Genomic DNA, 20,175 nt, shown 5'->3' with positions numbered 1-20,175 from the left:
GACAAAACATCAAAAATAGACCTTTATGTTTGCACGGTTTTTCAATGGTTGTCCTTTCGCAAACTTAATGGCATAAAGCATCCTTTATGCTCAAAAACTCTATCACGTTATGTCCTTTGGCACTAACCCAGTTAGTTTTTCTTGTTAAATCCGGTCATGTGCAAGGCACATGAGGGTAGTATTGTAAATTTACATATCCCTTGTAAAATAACCCCCCCCCCCTTCCCCTCTTTTCTTTCTTTCTTTCTTTTTTTCTTCTTCTTCTCTCCATTTCACATCCATTTCTTCTTCCATCTTTCAACCACCGCTCCGGCCACCACCTCCTCATGTGCAATGGAGAGATGAGAAAGAAAGAAAGAAAGAAAGAAAGAAAAGGGGAGAAGGGGGGGGTTATTTTACAAAGGGATATGTAAATTTACAATACTACCCTCATGTGCCTTGCACATGACCGGATTTAACAAGAAAAACTAACTGGGTTAGTGCCAAAGGACATAACGTGATAGAGTTTTTGAGCATAAAGGATGCTTTATGTCATTAAGTTTGCGAAAGGACAACCATTGAAAAACCGTGCAAACATAAAGGACTAGTTTTGATGTTTTGTCTATAAAATTTTATTAATATCCTAACTTTTGAAATAAAACGATTTAGAAGGTTTTATGTATTTACATATGCACTTTTTTCCTAATCCTCTTCATAAAAGATCCCCTGGTGACATTGTTACAACGTGGATTGAAATTAGGGTTTCAAACGTTCGAATTGAGACATGATGTTGAGTCAGGGCATGTTTGGGATTGAGTTTGAAAAATGCTTATTGGCTTTTATAAAAAGCCATTTTGAAAAGCCAGGATTTGGGGCTTTTGGAAAAATGGTTTTCAACCCTTTCAAAAATCTAAAATAAGAAAGTTTTTTTTTATTGCCAAACACATTTTATTTTATTGACTTTTTAAAAACACCAATAAGCTAATAAGCATTTTTCAAACTCAATCCCAAACATACTCTCAGAGTGTGTATCTGATTGATTTGAGTATAAAAACTAAAATTCGAGGATGAAGATGAAAAATGGTGAGTTAGGGTTTTGATTATAATTGATCTAGGGAATATGATGAACGACGTTGTCTTTCTTTTTTTTGTGTGTCAAAATACAACTTTACCCCTCATTTTAACGTTGCTTATAACAGAATGATGACGGAGGGACACATTTAAGTCACTTTTCGAACCACAGGGACTCAGCTAGTTCATTTTTTTTCGAGGGACTCAACATGCCCCTGCCTTTAAACCACAGGGACACAAACAGTAATTTTCGCTATTATTATCATTTAATATCATAGAAGTTATAATTATAGTTAGAAAGTGAAAGATTTTAAAAATAATAAATGGTTTTCAAGAATTAAAGTGTTAAATGTCGTTTATAGTTATAATTAAAAATAAGATCAAGTATAAAATTTAAAGCATTTACTTTTTAATATGACATTATTAAGACTATTATCTTGTATAAGTCATTAAATAGTAAAAAACAATGGAATGTTATATTAAAATCTTAAAACAAATATTGTAAAAGGACATCGTTAAGAAACATTTCTTTGTTAAAAGTAAATATTACGGGGAAAACAGGTTAGTAAACTCAGAAGCAAATGTGTTAAAATCATAGAAATTAATATTAATTTTTTATTTAATAATACTTATTATAACAAAAGTAGTTTAAGAAAATAGTAATAATTTTTAAGGATTTTTACATATATCTCTCATTAAGCCTCTTAATTACATATTTTCCCTTTTAGCATTCAATTACCCTTTTACCATTCTTATGTGACAATTTGTTCATATGCCACCTATGTTAGAAATATTTAACTTACTATGTTACGTACCCGTGTCCTACACGGGTTGAACAACTTAAAAGAATCTTAAATATGTATATAAACAAAGTATTTAAAATCTCTCTGGTTGCTCCTTATATTCTATCAAGCCATCAGATTGCTTTATTTGTAAATGGGGGCTTCTCATACATTTGACCCGAATTCATGGGTACGGGTCTCACCAAACCTAGATAGCCCTTAAACACATTATAACATCTCGTTATACTAAAAATTTATCTCACCACATATTTGATATGAAAATCCTATAAAATAGGGATATACTAAAAATTAATATCAATTTTTTTAAAACCGTATATTTACAATTAAGAAACAAATTTATAGTTGGGTCATGGGTCTCACTGAACCCAGATAGCTTTTAAACCGGGTTATATCATTTTATTTATTTGTGAAACCCTTTCATAATCAAATCCTAAGTATATCATTAACTTCCTTACGATAAATAAAATTTAGGAATATTGGTTTTAAATAAGACCCAATTACAAATTTTGTCCTTTAAAAAAAGCCAAATTACGGTTCGTGTCCTTTCCTTGCAGGCGGTGTCCTTTAAACTTTTTTTTCCTACAAGTTTTGTCCTTTACGCTAACTGGGTTAGAAAAAGTCAGTTAAGTATGACATGTGCCAGACATGTGATGGGCATAATTGTAATTTTAACAGGGGAATATATTATATATATTTTCTTTTCTTTCTCTCTAAGCCATAAATTCCGGCCACCTCTCCTCTTCCTCTCCCGCCGCCTCCTCCCACCACCAACCTCCAACAGCCGCCTCCACCGCCAGTACCACACCAACCTCCCTCAACGCCGCTTCAACGTCCGCCGCCATACAACCTCAGCTTCCGAGTCGGCGCCGTTTTCCGGCAGCCGGAGAGCCCACCGGAAAAACGCTCCGCCTGTACCTCCCATTCCATCATCACCACCGCCATACAACCGCCGTAGATCTATTACCGGCGGCTAACTGTTCTTCACAAGGTACGATTCAATTTCTACATCGATCGATTTATGCATCGTTTTAGGTTACCATTCGATTTAATCTTTGTGGGTCAATTTCATCTGGGTGTTATTGATTTTTGTTTGTTAAAGCTTGGATCTTTACGGGTGTTCTTGATTTTTGTTAAATCTTGGATCTTTATTGTTTCTGGGTCGTTTGTTCTGTGTCGTTTGCAATCTGGGTGTTTTTGATTTTTGTTAAAGGTTGGATTTTGAGTGTTTCTTGTTGTTTATGAACCATTGATTTATGTTTGGGATCTGTGAAAATGTATAAGTGATGTCATTGTTGATTGGATTAGGTTTTGATTGAATTTGGATCTGAATCGGTTGGGGGAAATGGAGCCTGAGGGGGTTAAGCGTCGAGGGAGGAAGAGGAAGAGAAGGAAGGAGTTGCAGGTGGTGAAAAGACAAAAATGCCCTCACATGCGTCTCACGTGAGGGCATTTAACTGAGTTTTTCTAACCCAGTTAGCGTAAAGGACATAACGTGTAGAAAAAAAAAGTTTAAAGTACACCGCCTGCAAGGAAACTTAGAAAAGGACACGAACCGGTTTTTGGCTTTTTTTAAAGGACAAAATTTGTAATTCTGTCTTTAAATAATCTCAACTATGGCCTATTGATAAATATCAGTCCCAACTTTACACTTGCCTGCTGACCGTCCCAACTATTGATGTATTTATTTTTAACGGTCCGCGACTAACGGATGTTAACTCCGTTAGTGATTTGCTGACGTGGACCTTCTTCTCAGGCCGGAAACTTGCCGGAAACCTGCAACTTGCCTCCATTCTCCCTAATATCGTCACACCGTCTCCCTCCCTCTTCAAAAGACATCAGAAATTAGAAAATGAAGTAGATTTCATCTTCTTTCATGGCCAATCCCTATATACCAAACCCGATTTTATTTTCAAAATTTTGAAATCAATGTTACACGATTTACAAAATAAGCATAGGGCTTTTGTTAAGAGGATAAAAACGAGTCGAATGATGTGTCAATTACCTCGAATGGTGCACGATTGACGAGGGTGGACTTCGCCGGAGACAACAACGGCGGCACGTCGGCTAGGTTTCGAATGAGGGGAAAGATAGAGAGAGATGGTGTAACGATATTAGGGAGAATGGAGGCAAGTTGCAGGTTTCCGGCAAGTTTCCGGCCGGAGAAGAAGGTCCACGTAAGCAAATCCACTAACAGAGTTAACATCCGTTAGTCGCGGCCCGTTAAAAACAAATACATCAATAGTTGGGACGGTCAGCAGACAAAAGTAAAATTGGGACTGATATTTACCACTAGGCCATAATTGAGATTATTTAAAACCAATATTCCTAAAATTTAAATTCAAAAAATATATAAATATTATAAACGAATAGTGTAAAGTTGAGTATTACATTAAATAAGTATTGAGTATTACATTAAATGAGTACAAAGTTAAATTGCAACTATAATTCACAAACTTAAAAATAAATCATAAATCATAAATCTTTAAATTTTTCTTTCCATACAACATTAGATGATACACTAAAAATATGATAATTAAAGTAGGATAGTATTATGAGAACATAACTTTTACAATCGGAAGAAAACGAACCTGTCATAAGTGGAAGAAAGCTTCCGATTAATCGAAGAATATGCAGTAAAAGAGATACGATATGGTTTTGATCAGCAATATATGGATAGAAAGAAAGAGATTACGGCTACAGAGAAAAAGAAGACAGGTCGGGTTCAGTTAAAGATCCACATGTTTTTGACAATGAACTCGAGTAAGTTTTAAGGGCTAAAATAATTCATATATCTGTAAATGTTTTTATATATAAAAAAAAACGATATAATTCATATTAGAGAAGTTAAATAACGAAAAATGTTCAATTTATAAAAATGTTTAAACAAACCTAACTTTTTTTAAAAATAAAATATGTTTTGTAAAAGGAATTATAAAATCAAAATTAATTTAAAAAATATGTATGTTTAATGTATAATTAATAGGAGAGAGAGACGGAAAGAAAGAGTAAGATTGTACCAGAGAATGACACATGACAAAAGAAAACCTTATTATACAGTTTAGACTTTTCAATAAATCAGGTTAATTAATTGAGTGCTTCATCACGTAGATGCCCTAAAATAATATAAGAAATGGTTTCACCGTCTCATATAACTAAACAATAATAGTTAAATTATAAATGAATTAAATAGTTAATATAATTGGTGATGGCGATTGCTTGAAAAGGGTTAAGAATCATCTAACCTACGCCTAACGTCGTTTTCTTCCCGACGCCCCAATTCCATTTCTTCAAAACGCCTCCCTCCTGGAGTGGTGTTTAGACTGATGTGAGGAAAACGGAAGCGCCCCATTAAAAATCTCTAAAAATTCTACAAATAACTCTGATATTTTTCTTGTTAAGATCAATTGCACTCTAAGAAAAAAGTTACTACAACCTTTTTTTTTTCGAACGACAACTTCAGTTACTTCTTACTTTTTTTATGTCACTTTAAATCAATTCCTTGCTTAAAAACTCCATAGTTGCAAGTTATTTTATAAAACATGTAAAATCTAAAGCTTATCAAGAATGTCCTCTCTTTATTAGCATAACGGGGCTTAAGGAATAATATTAAAAAAGAGAGGGAAAAATATTCATATTAAATAAATCAAAATCAATCAAATAAGTAAATAAAAAATGAAGTAGAAGAATTCCGATTCCAAATGAACAAATTCAAACTTGAAAATAATCTTTCTGATTATCGAAGAATGAGGGGAAGGGGATTGATCGAGAAAGATTCTTGTTCTAAAAGACATTTAAGTCCGAATGCATAATATCAATGTGAGTCTTGTTGAAAAATCAAGATATATAGTTGAAATATATGCGACACATACAATCTTTCGTTAGAATCCACATCTCAGTCTTTTGGGTATTTGTGAGATTTTTGATAGTCACAAACGCAACTTATAATCTTCACACTCCTGCAAAGATATGTGTGCATTCTTTCGTTGATTCTTTATCTTTGGTTGTACTACATTGAGTTTATTGGTACTAAACATAGATGTTGATTTTCGTCGTAGCCGACACTCATATAGTGAAACATTTGCTGGGAGTCTTCTTGCTGGCCCACAAATAGTCAGGTTATTTTTATGTAAGCCCTTCAGCCTATGTGTGTTTTGGATTTTAGGTTGACTTTCCCTTTTTGCTGACTACAAGTTTATCATATATAGAAATTATGTGTCATATCGACTTATACTACTTAGCAAACTATACAAGTTGATCTACGTATGAGCAACTTATATATGCAAAGACTAAGGGTATGTTTGGTTGGAGGTAATGGAATGAAGGGAGAATGGAACAGGAGAAGGAATGAAATGAATCATTACCATTCTTATGTCTTGTTTGGTTAACCTATAGGAATGAAATCAATTATTAATTTTTATTGTTTGGTATACAAAAAATTGTAGAAATAAAATAGAAAACACTCATATCTCAAAATACTTTTTAACACCCCCCACCCCCCCCCCCCCCCAAAAAAAAAAACCCTACAATGGCAACAGTGGTAGCTCCGGCGACGAAAATGGTGGTGGCGGTGGCGGCGGCTGCGGTGGTGTCAGCGGAGTTGGTGGTGGTGGTAGTGTTGTTGAGAAAGTAGGGTGAAGGAGGAATGGAATGAAAAAAAAGAAGGGGGGTGGGAAGAAATGGTTTTGATGAAATGCAATTCCATGTGTAATGGATGATTCCATTTCATTGAGCAACCAAACACCACTTTTTTCATTCCCACATAATCCACGTAATGAATCATTCCATTTCTACTGTCATTCCTGCATACCAAACGCTACGTAAAGGTAGTTTCTGAAGTATACCGACAATTCGACAAACAACCATAGTTTATTCCTACATGTTTAATATGATTTTATTCATTCAAAATTTCACAAAAGGTTGAGACATGCATTTGGATGCTATTTATAGAAACATGATCAAATACATTTTATTCTTAACATGAAAACAGTGAGAACCAATTTGCTGTTATTATTAGGTTTATTTTTATAGGTGTTTGCTGTTACTTTTTTGTTCGTATTTGCTAATTTTCGATTATGAGACGTTATTAGTATTAATTGCTGATTTATATTTTGTTGTTATTATTAGATTTTTTTCTTTAACTGTTATAAGTATTTGCTGTTATTATTTTGTTATTGATTTTGATTATTTTGTTGTAATTTTTAAATTTTTTTCTTTGTTATTATAAATCATTGTTTATGTAGATTGGTATTGTAGTTGGTATTGTTTCTTGCGTTCTCATTTTTTTATAAATTGGTATTGTTTCCTACGTTCTTACGTTAGAATTAAAAAGTACATGAACCTTCCCCACTATTTATATATGTACATTTTCACAATTGGATATTCAATTCTCCACCCTTCTCATATATATTATATTCAACCAAAGAGATCGAGCCAGTATTGTTTCATAAATAGTTTACTTGATCTAGTAAACAACTTAATAATCCACATATATAAATGATACTTTGTATTTTAGTTTTGTTTTATTACAATTTCCTATATTTTTGTAGCAAAGTTGCCACATGAATTGATTCAACTTTTCGTTAGAATTTTGTTATTTATATTCAATTTGCTTGTAAATTGATTCTTACTCATGAAATATATTTGTAGGTAACATATATAGCGAATATTTTATCCTTGAGGACACGCAAACATAGTACAAATCGTACATAATTCTAAGTAGAAAACATGAAACATAATCCTAAATCTTAATAGAACTTTTTGTCTGGAATAAAGCAAATCACATGCAGCGTAGCTGAAGCTTCAAATTTGGCTTCTTGGCTCCATATTTTTTGGCTGATAAATTTTTGTGATGATCATTCATATAGAAAGAATAATACAAACAGAAAAGAAATATCTTTACATAATAATAATAATAATAATAATAAAAAAGATAAACGCTAACTTTCCCGTAACAAGACATGGGCGGTAAGAAGTAAGAACATTAAGGTTTGGTGAAATAGAACTGAATTTGTGTCTAGTTCGTAATTGAATGAATTCGAAAGGATTAAATAGAATGAAACATTTAATATAATTTTTAACCTATCACATTACTTATGGAAAGACAAACATCATACCACTAAACCACTAACGGTTCATTATTTAAATTTATTATTTGTTTGTTTCGCAAGGAATATGGGGATTTTACACAAACTACAAAATGTTGGTCGGACTACTGGGGCTCATTTATGTCATTTTGCTAGACCTGACTTATTTGTGAAGACCGTGTGCCTTTAAGTGGACTCACATGGTCCCCTTGTCCCTTGAGACGGATCTAACATGGTGTGTACTTTTTTGCAACTCGATCATTTGCATGCCACCCCAGCAACAATTAGCGGGTTACCTAGAGTAGAGGTGCTCATTATATATAAGGGAACTAGAAACACTTTGTTTTTCTCTAGACCATCTATATCTTAGATGATTAATAATTATATTAAATTACATCGAAACAGAAGGCAAGCGGGCAAAAAGCTGCGACGCTACCCGTTTTTAAATTGCAGAACCTATATCTAAAAAAGAATTCACTAATTCCATATTAGTTTGTCTATTTTGATTAGTTTGTCTTCATTACCCAGACATATATAGTATAGTATTCAAAGTCTAATTATAATAACCACTAGGTTATTTACCCGTGTGTTACACGGGTGGAAATAGAAAATTCGTTAATTGAAAACACACACACGCAAATTATCTAACTATTTGAAGAAATGTAATGATACTGGTTTTTCAATAAACGGATTATTTTTCATACGTCTGTCAAAATGAAAAAAGATGACCATAGATGAAAATTTATTAATTTATACTTTTGAATTTAATAATTATAAGATATTACTAATATTAATATTAATGAAAAGGCTATTGCATTAGTTTAACTGAAACTGCATCCATACAATTCCTGTGTTTTCTAAACCAAAGCAACATGCAAAGACAAATTGAGTAACAAAAGATTAAGATATGACATAAATTGTTAGTTAAAGCATACGATAATATTGAAAAAAAACATTTAGAAATACATATTTATATTAAAACATCCAAGCTGTAAAAGTTTTATTAAATGGTTCCTGAAAATATATTTAAAACTAAAAAAAAAGATATTAGATTGGTTAAAATGTTAAAAAGCGTCTGCAGATGGACGACTAGGATTCTATATTTGGTGAATATTTTATGCATATCATAAATACTTTTTTGTAAAGAAAAAAACTTAGCCAAATTTATTAGGAGCTTAAAGGCCATCCAATCTTGAATATTAAATTTTCTTTTTTATTTATTAAATTAAGAGAAAATTCTAGGAATGCATTCTTATTTATGGAAATTACTAAAATCATCCAATAGGAATGTAGTAAAATGAATTGTTTTAATAGATATATAGATAGATATAGATTTTATGATTAAATGAGAATTCATTAATGAAAATTCAGTAAATTGTCATTTTTCATTTTTTTTACCAAAAACTTATTACTACAAATTTTGAAAATTTAAGTGTTAAAACTATATTATTGCCTTCATATGTCATTTTTACTTGGCATTAGATTCTTTTTTCCCTTGGCTTCCTTCAAGCCATAGACTTACCTACTAAAGTTACTACCTTTCATCACACTCATTCAGGCATCTTACAGCATACAGAATGGTAAAGTAAAAGGTAAAAGTATAGAGACAGCAAAGAAAAAAAATCAATATATATGTATATATATCATAGAGAGACAGAGTAGTGATGAGAGAGATGGGAATGGACGAAATAGAAGTGGTTATGAAGAGATTTGGTGATGAACAAAGCACATTACTGGATAGGTTTGAAAGGCTTTCAGTTGAGGTGCAACTGAATCAAGCCATTCTAGGTAGGAGTCTTTCTGTACCTCTTGCACCTAGGTATCAACCACCACTGCCGCCACCGGGCCACCACCGTGGGTTGGGGTTTCAGAAGGTCATGAAGAAGCTGATTAAGTCCGTCTTTGGCAACCGGAAAGAAAGAAAAGACAGCATCCCACATTTAAAGAATTCCAAGTTTATCAAGGCATTTAGTAGGTCCATGAGGGTCTAAAAAACTATTGTTTTCTGTTTACTCTATGCATGGTAGGCTTGTGTTTTGAAAGTGTTATAACTTACAAGAATAATGGTAGAGAAAGATGAAATGAAGTAAACTTATCTCCCTCTTAGGTGTTGCTAACCCCACCCCCACATGTATTCTTCAATTTGTATATTTTATTGAACTATCACAAGAGTGTACATTGTACTTTGCTCTAGCAGTTTGTTTAGATATTTAAAAGTATGTAGTACAATTTATTAAATAATATATTGATACATAAGAACACTACATATAGAGTTCGATGATCAGATTTGTACCAATATTCTCCTCGGACCAACTGCCGCATGGTTGAGTTTCCTACCAATCTACACTACCGTTTGATAAAGAGTTTTTCCAAATCCGAAATACATCCATCCATCAACTTATTTTCGTCACACAGATTTTCATGCTCGTATTGAACTCTCTTTCTTAGTTCCTCTTCATCTTGAACCCTTTTCCTTAGTTCTTCATTCTCATCTTGAACTCTCTTCATTAGTTTTTCATTCTCGTCTTGAACCCTCTTCCTTAGTTGTTCGTCATCTTGAACCCTCTTCCTTAGTGCTTCATTTTCATCTTGAACCCTCTTCCTTAATTCTTCCTCATCTTGAACCCTCTTCCTTAATTCTTCATTCTCATCTTGAACTCCCTTTCTTAGTTCGTCCATATCTTGAACCCTCTTCCTTAGTTTTCCATTCTCATCTTCAATTCTTCTTCGTAGTTCGTCCTCGTCTTGAACCCTCTTCCTTAGTTTTTCATTCTCATCTTGAATTCTTTTTCGCAGCTCGTCCTCATCTTGAACCCTCTTCCTTAGCTCTTCATTCTCATCTTGAACCCTTTTCCTTAGTTCTTCATCATCTTGAACCCGTTTCCTGAGTTCTTCATTCTCATATTGAATGTGCTTTCTTAGTTCCTCCTCATCTTGAATCCGTTTCCGTAATTCTTCATTCTCGTCTTGAACTCTCTTTCTCAGGCTATCTTCGTCTTGAACCCTCTTCCTTAGTTCTTCATCATCTTGAACCCTCTTGCTGAGTTCTTTATTCTCATACTGAACTATCTTTCTTAGTTCCACCTCATCTTGAACCCTCTTCATGAGTTCTTCATTCTCAAATTGAACCGTCTTTTTTAGTTGCACCTCATATTGAACCCTCTCCTGTAACTCTTCATTCTCACCTTGAAGCCTCTTTCCTAGCTCCTCTGCATCTTGAACTTTCTTGCTAAGTTCTTTAATCTCAGTTTCATCCTCAACTCTCTTCTTTGCTTCCGTTTCTTTTCTTTCCTCTATAATCATCTTCAATTCAAAATTTTCCTTTTTAAGATCCTCAATCCCCTTTGACTCCTCATCCTTGCAATAAAAAAAAAAACCACATGCATTTTCAATGTCTAAGATCTTATTTTGAGAAACATTACTAGCTAAAATATCAAACTTACATCGCTTATGACGCAGACGGTTGACTTTTCTTGACTCAGTGGTTCTTCTTCTTCTACTTCTTCCATGTGTGCTGTAACCGATCTAATTGCACTTTGGCTTTCTACTTCAATTGGCTGCTCAATTGTTCCAGGTCCACTTCTTAAATACCATTCCTTGTGGAAATTCAATAAAATAATAATAATAATCAGATAATTCGGACACATGTCATGATGTATATAAGAAGGTAAAGAAACTAACTTGTGGGATCTCCCTGATTATATCAATCTCCGTCTCCACTAATGTCGGTTCAAGCTTCCATAATATCTGATAATATATTAATACATTAGTGCATGCTACAAATATAAGGCTGGCAAAATTGGTGGGTTGTAATGGGTCAAAACGGTTAACATTGGTACAGATCAAAACAATCGAACTGCATAACCTTTTTGTCAAAAAAAACCTTTAAATTTTGGTATATAAATAGTGTGTCAAACAAGATTGCAAACATTATATTATTTCAGTTAGAATCCAGTTTTCTGAATGATAAGTAAACGGGCCAAGATTGCCACCTGAGTATGCTCTAATTCCTCAAAATTGATATTGTATTGGGAAGACATTGAGTAGTGCCTTGCACTGCTTTCCCATCGGCTTACGCGAGGAAATATGAAGGGGTAATCCAGTAATTTAGGCCTTCCAGTAAGGATATGCTCATAACACCATATCTGTGTACAATGATAACAAGTTTAGATATTGAATTTTATAATAATTAAAACCAAAAAAATAACACTAATCAAGTTACATAAATCTACAGAAACCAACACTAAGAATTTCAGGCTTAACACTTCAAATTGTAATTATTTTAACCCAATTTTACCTTTTTGTCCTTAAAATTAACAATTTTGACTGTCATCAACAAATGTAAATGTTTATCTATATTAAATGTCATTGAACATTCAGCCAATGATCAAAAGTCTTTTTTTATAAACTATAATCAGATTTTGGGTAGGCATATCTAACCCGTTTAAGAGTGGGATGTGCTTGGGTTTACTTGTTTAGTTACAGGTCATGTTTGGGTCGGCCTGTTTAACCCGTTTAGTCAAACAGGTCGACCCACCAACCAGCTTAGTTAAACAGGTCAACTCACTAACTTGTTTATGACCATTTTAACCCATTTTTTACAACCCACTAACCAGTTAAGACGCTTACAACTTGATTATTACCCGCCAAGCCGTTTGACATGTTTAGATAAATGATAAACAGGTCGTGTTCGAGTTACACGATTTTCAGTGTGTACGGGTTAGAATTGGCGTTTATGTGTCGAATAAAAATACGGATCATGTATGGGTTGAACAATTCAACCCGCCAGCCCGACACGATTGGCACCCCTAGACTTTCAAGTCAAACATTGCAATTTTCAAGACGCATAAAATATAATATTGGCAAGTCAGATGTTTCATTTAACCCAATTGAGCAATGGTTCAAAAAGTTAGTTAGTTGTAAAAAATGGGTTAAATGGCAAGTGATATGTTTCATTGCAAGTGAAAATTGCAATGTTTGACTTGAAAATTGCAATGGCAAGTGATATGTTTCATTGCGATTTTTAACCCACTGCCACTAGTCAAAAAGAGCAATGGTTCAAAAAGTCAAATCACCAAAATAAATGAATTTGAAAGTAAAAAGAAACTTACTTGAATAAGAATAAGGCATCCTCCAATATTATTTGTTTTTTTACTTTTTCTTTGGGTCAAGCAATTATGAAGATCTTCAAGAACAGCAGCACCCCATGCAAAGGAACTCACACTATCCACATCTTCAAGAAGACAAAGATATCTCGAATCCACCTTCCCATTTACACTCGGAAATAATAATGTTCCAAAACAATATAACAAAAAAACTCGAACAAAGGATTCATCATCCCGCTCACCAACCGACTCAAGTCTCTCTTTTAACAACTCTATACCAAGTGCCCTATTTGAAACAGAGGCACCAAATTCTTTCTCTAAACTTGTTAATGGTGCACCTTCAGTTAGGACCACGGGTTGACCAGTAACACGTAGTCCTAAGATTAGGGAGACATCTAAAAGGGTTATTTTTAATTCTCCGGCAGGAAATGTGAATGTTTGATTTTCAGAATTCCATTTTTCCATTAATTGGAATAACTGGGTCCGCCTTAAGACGTGATCTGGAATGCGCAACAAGTTGCCAAATCCTGCTCGTTTAATGGAGTCTTTCTGGTTATCTGTGAGTTTTTTTACTTGTTTAAGGAATGAAGGAAGTGAGAATTTTGTATTGAAAGCCTGCATGATTGAGAGATTAGGACTCGAACTAAAATGTAAAAACACAATATGCAACATACCAATTAATTATTTAACAAAAAGTGTAAACATTTAGGGGTAGATGTCGCAAAAACAAAATGTTACATGTACAATTTCTTTTTTACCTTTTGTGAATAGGTCGTTCGTCAAATACGCTTACAAAAGCTTGGTTTAAAAAAGCGTTAGCCGAGTTGAGGCGTTTTGGTCCAAAAAAACGAAGCGCTAGGCGCAAGGCGAGAGCTTCACGTATGTGAGGCGCTCAATACAAAAAGTACTAAAAATTAATTATACATGGCATATTCTACTTTTTAATCAATCATAAAGATAAAAACATATTTATAAAACTAAACATGAATACTTTATACGCAGTTTAAACATTATAAAAACATACTTAAAAGTTGCAAAACAACATTTTTAAAAAATGAGCTGATTAAATATAAAAAAATGTATTACACAAGTGTTAAATAATAAAAGAAAGTATAAATGTATGGTAAAAAGGAATAATGAAGAAAACATACCTCTTGAGTCATAAAAAGATGTGTGCTAATTAGGAGTAGATAAGCTTGAAACGATTAAAAATATGGGAGTAATAACCGAGGAGCAGATAAACTTTGAATATGAAAATTAAAGAGTGATTTGAGTTGAAGATAGAATGATAAATATATATAATATGGCTGGTAATGTTTTACAGAGAGGCCCCAACGTTAATATTTTAAGCAAATGGGACCAAGCAGTTACATTTTTAATTAATTTAGACTGCATCACATGAAGCGCTGCCTCAAATGCCTCGCGCCTCACCCGCTGATGCGCCACTTCAGGGCGCCTCATGTTTTTTCTCGCCTCACGTAAAATAAGGCGTTTTCCATAACGCCTCATGCGCGCCTTTTTAAACCAAGTACAAAAGTGAAAAGTAATAAAACTTTGAATAATATTATGAGCTTTCTCCAAACAGTGATTTAGGAGTTTATAGGCCGTGAAATGCACGTTGGGAGACCATTGACCCGTTATTTTACTCATTATATCACTTGGAGCTAAGGTATTACCCTACTTAACTCATCTTGAGGTAAATGGGTTGAAATTGACACCTCTTTTAAAAGGTAATCATCAAAGGGTGGAGGTATGCATCAAGGTCTCAGTAAATCAAACGATAATCATATAAACACACAATTTAAGAGAACTCACTTTTATTATATCAAGGAAAATAATTCAAAACCTTAATACAACAATCTCACATGCCGCTAACCCACCCGACTTGGCTAACAAGAAAACAAATTAACCCTAAAACCCATAATCCTAGCCAAGACATCTCAGGCGTGGTTCACGTGACCTGACTCGGTAATTAGCCTTCAATGCATATCTAAACTATGCAGTCGATATCACTGATGTATCGGTCCCTTGAGTGATTTTCCCGATATCAGTGTTTTAAGTCTTAATTGTCAATTGTACTTGTTTTAAGTCTTAATCAGTTCCTGATTGCTACAATTGATACTGTTTTGCAAGTTGAGTATACTGAATTGTTAGTGTTAAATTGCTATATATGTAAATTCTGCAAGATATTAATAATACTGATATATTTCAGCATTAAGTGCATAGTATCTGAACCACTGAATTATTAAGTATTAAATGAGTAGCATGAATCATGAATGCATATCTAAATTGAAAGTGCCTATAATGTGAGTAAGGATATAACTAGGTTTTGCAGCCATACGGATATAATTAATTAAATTAGGTCAACAACCGGAAGGATTTGATAGTGAAATGTTGAGATAACAAAAATCCACAGCAATTGAATAATAATGATAATAATAATAATAATAATAATAATAATAATAATAATAATAAAGAGTCTAAATTAGATCCCTAAAATTGAAATAGAAATTGAAGCAGAAAACCTAAATCGAAAAGTAGTGGTGAGGGAGGTGGAAAGAAAGTTAAAGAGTGCGGTGCTAATGAAGAAACAGAAAGAAAGAAAGAAATAAGATTACCATTTTTGTTGTTGGAGCTTCCTCATGTAAAGAACGAAGAACGAAGCTGAAGCTGAAGCTGAAGCTGAAGCTGAGACCGAATGAAGCGCCAAAACCAAATGTTACTTAAAATCCTTACTTTTATTTTACACAAACTCCCACTTCAATTATTGTTTTTTTTTCAATATTCTTTTTAAATAACTCTTTCTTATATCAAATTTGAATGCCTCAATCTGGCAGGACTATGTATGTTCTAGAGACCAAAATATAGAACTTAGATATAAACCATTTTGCAATTAGTAATAACTAATTGGTTAGTATGCATTTAGACAAAAATATTTGGCTTACACATTTGTTAAATTCTTACAAATGACTCAAATTAAAAAAATAATAAAAATCTAGAAATTCGGTTCGGTTTTTTTTGTTACATGTAAACCCAAAACTGAATCCTAAGCTCATTTTTTATGGAAACATAAAACCAAATTGCCGATTTTTGTTTCGGTTTAGTTTTTTTTATTTGGTTTTTTTAGTTTCAGGTTGGATTTTTCGGTTTTATGCACACCTTTAGCATGTGAAATAAACAGGTGTCACAATCAGGGCCGGCTGTGGCTTGGTGGTCGACGGCTATAGGCCCGACACCCTGCTAGGTCCGATTTTTTTTTTTTTGAAAAAAATTATATGTGTTTTTATTAAAAACGTTATGTATATTTAATGTTTAAGCACAATTATATAACCACTAGCTTGGTCTAATGGCAAATGGATATTACACACAATCAAGAGGTTGTGAGTTCTAGCCCCACTTGAGACATGTTTTATCTTTTTTTATACAAAAGTTTTTTACCCAAACCAAATTATAACCAAGTAAGCCGATATAAGCATTTGACTGTTTAAACCCAATAAAATACTCCTTTTATTTAAGGCCTAAAAATTTTTCGCATTCGATCAAAAACTTTTTTTTGTTTTATCGGAGCCGGCACTGGTCACAATTGTGGGGTACTTGTTGAAAGGTATGATTTCGGGTTGTGATACCAGTGGTATTTTATGAGTTGTAAACGTTATCCAACGGCAATAAAGTTGTTACATTAAAATTATATATGAAAAGAAAAAGAAATTTTAACGGTTTAAATACCTTATTTTTATTTTACCAATTTTATTAACCAAAAGCAAAATTTTCTACCAATATTCTACACACACAAAAACAATAACCCTCTATGAACTCAAAAAAAAAATCAAATCAAACGCTGGTGTAAGTAAGGATAGCAATGGATCGGGTTTAAGTAAAATCCCAAACCTGTAATTGGTTGTTAAAGCTCGTCCGAAACCCATCGGTATTAATCATGTAATTTCCCATTGGATTTCAGGTTTTCTCAATAAGTTTCAAATTTCTTATCAGGTTTTGATAAATCTAAAATCTTAACATACTAATCAAAGATGAACACATGGACACTTGCATTTCTCTTTCATCCAATGAAACATTTTCCAAAACTGGATTGACTTCGGTGTCATATGCTGCAAATGTTCCAAATTCTTCACCAGATATACCGTTGTAAACTGAATTATGAATACTAGACTCAACATTTAAAGCTAAGACTGCATCCTCCTCACGTGCAATCTCTTCATTTTTCATATATATATATATATATATATATATATATATAGAGGGTGTTTGGGATTGCTTATTTTAAGCAACTTATGGCTTATTAAAAAGTTAAAAGGTGTCTGGTATTGTGTGTTATTGTGAGGAGATAAGTTAATAAGTTACAAAGTTGTAACTTATTAACTTATAGAAAATGTTACAAGGAGATAAAATAAGGAATCCCAAACCCCCCAAATGTCTTGAGCATGTTTTTCTTTTGATACTTCAAAATACCATAAGAAATCTAAGATCATATCTTAACTAAACCATAATAATGCAATTAGATAGTTAGATTAGAATTTGTTAACTAAGAAAACGAAAATTCAGACTATAAAATAACTGAATTATTTGTATTTCATTGTATCCACGTTTTCAATTATTATAATTTCATATAGTTTATAAAATAATATATTTAGAATATCTATCAATATATATAATTGCATATGATTGGAGGCCTTACGTCGCTCCCCCCCACCCCCTATTGTGCCACCAGATTGTTCAATTTCAAAATGATGGTCTCTCATTGATTTGGGTTTTTTTAAAAGGAATTCGCGGGTCAACGGTTCTCATTCGGATCCTCCAAATTGGATATGAAATAACCCGTTTCTTTCACAATTGTTTCCATCAAAACCTTAATACCTTCAACCAACCTCTTAACTCCTCCACTATTCAATGTTTCTTCATACTAATCGACTTTTGAAGCATCTTTCAGCGATATATATTATGCATCTTCATCTCTACGATTTTCCATTGATGAATTCTCTAGGATCCGGTTTCATCAAACGCCGATAACTTTTTAGGGTTTTATTTACATTGATAAACTATATTTGTTAAAGATTAGTGTTGTTTCATTGTGTGTTTAGGGCTGCATCTTTATCGGTATAATTTTTCCATTGACGAATTCTCCAATGTCCTGTTTGTCAATGACTGTAACTTTTTAGGGTTGTATTTACATTGAATAAACTATATTTGTTAAAGATTAGTGTTGTTTCATTGTGTTTAGGGCTAATTAGGGTTAAGATCAACCCGTTTATGTTTTGTTTGATTGATTCTATGATATTTTACATTGAACTTTTTTTACCGTGAATTTTATGGTTAAGATCAACCAGTTCATGTTTTGTTTGATTGATTCTATGATATTTGATATTGAATTTTTTTTACTATGAATTTACATCATTATGTTTTAAGTTTTTTTGTTATGGTTACATCACAACATTGATAATAATAATATCCAGGCATGTTTATAGTTCTCTATTCTGTAAATGTTTTTGTAATTTTCATTAACAACTAACATATACTACATTTGACCTTATAGAATGGTTTGCAATTAATGTTGTTTATAATTTAACATTGAGGTTATTTAGGTCATTTAATTATGATTGTAGCAGAAAACTATATTCAATACTGTAGAAAAATGAAGTTCTAATTTTCTGTCATGTCATTCATACTGCATTAAACTTTCATCAACTCGGTTGTAGTTCAATTAGTTTTTTTTTGTTTGCACCACAATGTTACTAAAGACTATTATGAAATTGTAACATCCGTATTTTCAGAATATTAAATAATAGAAGGATTTGTTATTAACCGTGTGTCGTTTATTTAATTGTGTGTTAGTATTTGGATAATATTGGATTTGGAATTGAGAGTGGGTGGTGGGGCCCATAGCCTCCTATAAATATCCACCACTTCCCCACACTTTCTTTTTCTTTCAAAAACATAACAAACACACACACACATACTCTCTCAAGACCCGAATCCAAATCCGGGTTAAAGTAAGGAAGATCTTGGTGCTCAAAGTGTCTTCAAATAACAAGAATCACGTCCAGATCCTCGAGTCGTCTCGGATCCGAACCGAATCCGAAGCAAAAGGTAGGTTTCAGTTTAAATGGTTAAGTTTTTAGTCGGTTTCGACATGCAAACTGATAGGATGATAGATCGGGCTGTGAAATGTAAGAAAAATATAAACTTGGTGAGTTGTAACCTCATGGGTATGTTATAGGACAAAAATGTGATGTTCGGACCTCATAAAACACGGGTATACAAAGTTGGTACAACCCAAAACCCATAAAAAGGGTAAAATCAGGTCCTAAGGAAGAGTCACGGAGTAAAATAGCTTTAAAATGGCAAAAAAAGAGATGTAAAAAAATGGGTTTTTCACATGAGAAGAGAAATTCTTCCATGAGAAGAGAAATTCCATGAGAAGCGAAATTCTTCCATGAGAAGAGAAATTCCATGAGAAGAGAAACTCCATGAGAAGCGACATTCTTCCATGAGAAGAGAAATTCTCCCATGAGAAGAGAAATTCTTCCATGAGAAATTCTTCCATGCGAAATTCCATGACCCCCGTTAGTTGAGGGTTTCATTAGCATAGATATAAGAGATACTAGTAACAGATAATTGACACGTGTAATGTATTGTACAGTTAGCCGTGCACAACTAAGAAAGGGCATTACCATCAACGGCGAGAGAAACCGACTCCATGTGAGTTCTAGCCCCTTATCTGTTATGTTTTCGGGGCTATGTGCATACTCCTATGTGGTAGATAATACGCTTACTTGATTGGTGAGTGTATGATACGTGTATGATTGCGCATTGAATGTATCATTACATAATGATTGTATGAACGATTATGTATATATATTTATAACTAGAAGATATGTAAAGTATGCACGTATGATAAATGTAAGGTTATTCGAGACAGAAGGGACCAGACCCTTATAATATCTGTGATGATAGGGACCGGACCCTCATAATATCAGTGATGTTAGGGACCAGACCCTTATAATATCTGTGATGTTAGGGACCAGACCTTTATAATATCTGTGATGTTTGGGACCAGACTCTTATAATATCTGCGATGTTTAAGATAGAATAGCTTATGGTATACCATAGTGTTATATG

General features: G+C 33.2%; 1 protein-coding gene across 1 annotated transcript; it reads right to left on the bottom strand.

Moving 5' to 3' along the window:
* Positions 1-10,208: 10,208 nt before the first annotated feature.
* On the bottom strand, positions 10,209-13,666 carry LOC143560507 (uncharacterized). The gene is made up of 5 exons (XM_077048800.1): positions 13,048-13,666; positions 11,929-12,081; positions 11,618-11,683; positions 11,380-11,532; positions 10,209-11,293 (listed from the first exon to the last, which is right to left on the bottom strand). Exons 1-5 carry the CDS (start codon positions 13,660-13,662, stop codon positions 10,283-10,285), a joined length of 1,998 nt encoding a protein of 665 aa, XP_076904915.1. The 5' UTR covers positions 13,663-13,666; the 3' UTR covers positions 10,209-10,282.
* Between the last annotated feature and the right edge of the window lie 6,509 nt (positions 13,667-20,175).

The sequence above is a fragment of the Bidens hawaiensis genome, unplaced genomic scaffold (genome assembly GCF_021521415.1).
Source record: "Bidens hawaiensis isolate Kalapana, Puna unplaced genomic scaffold, B.hawaiensis_p1.1 tig00001143_1, whole genome shotgun sequence".
Classification (NCBI taxonomy): domain Eukaryota; kingdom Viridiplantae; phylum Streptophyta; class Magnoliopsida; order Asterales; family Asteraceae; genus Bidens; species Bidens hawaiensis.
Note: the sequence above shows the minus strand (reverse complement) of the source record. Positions and strands in the feature narration are given on the sequence as shown.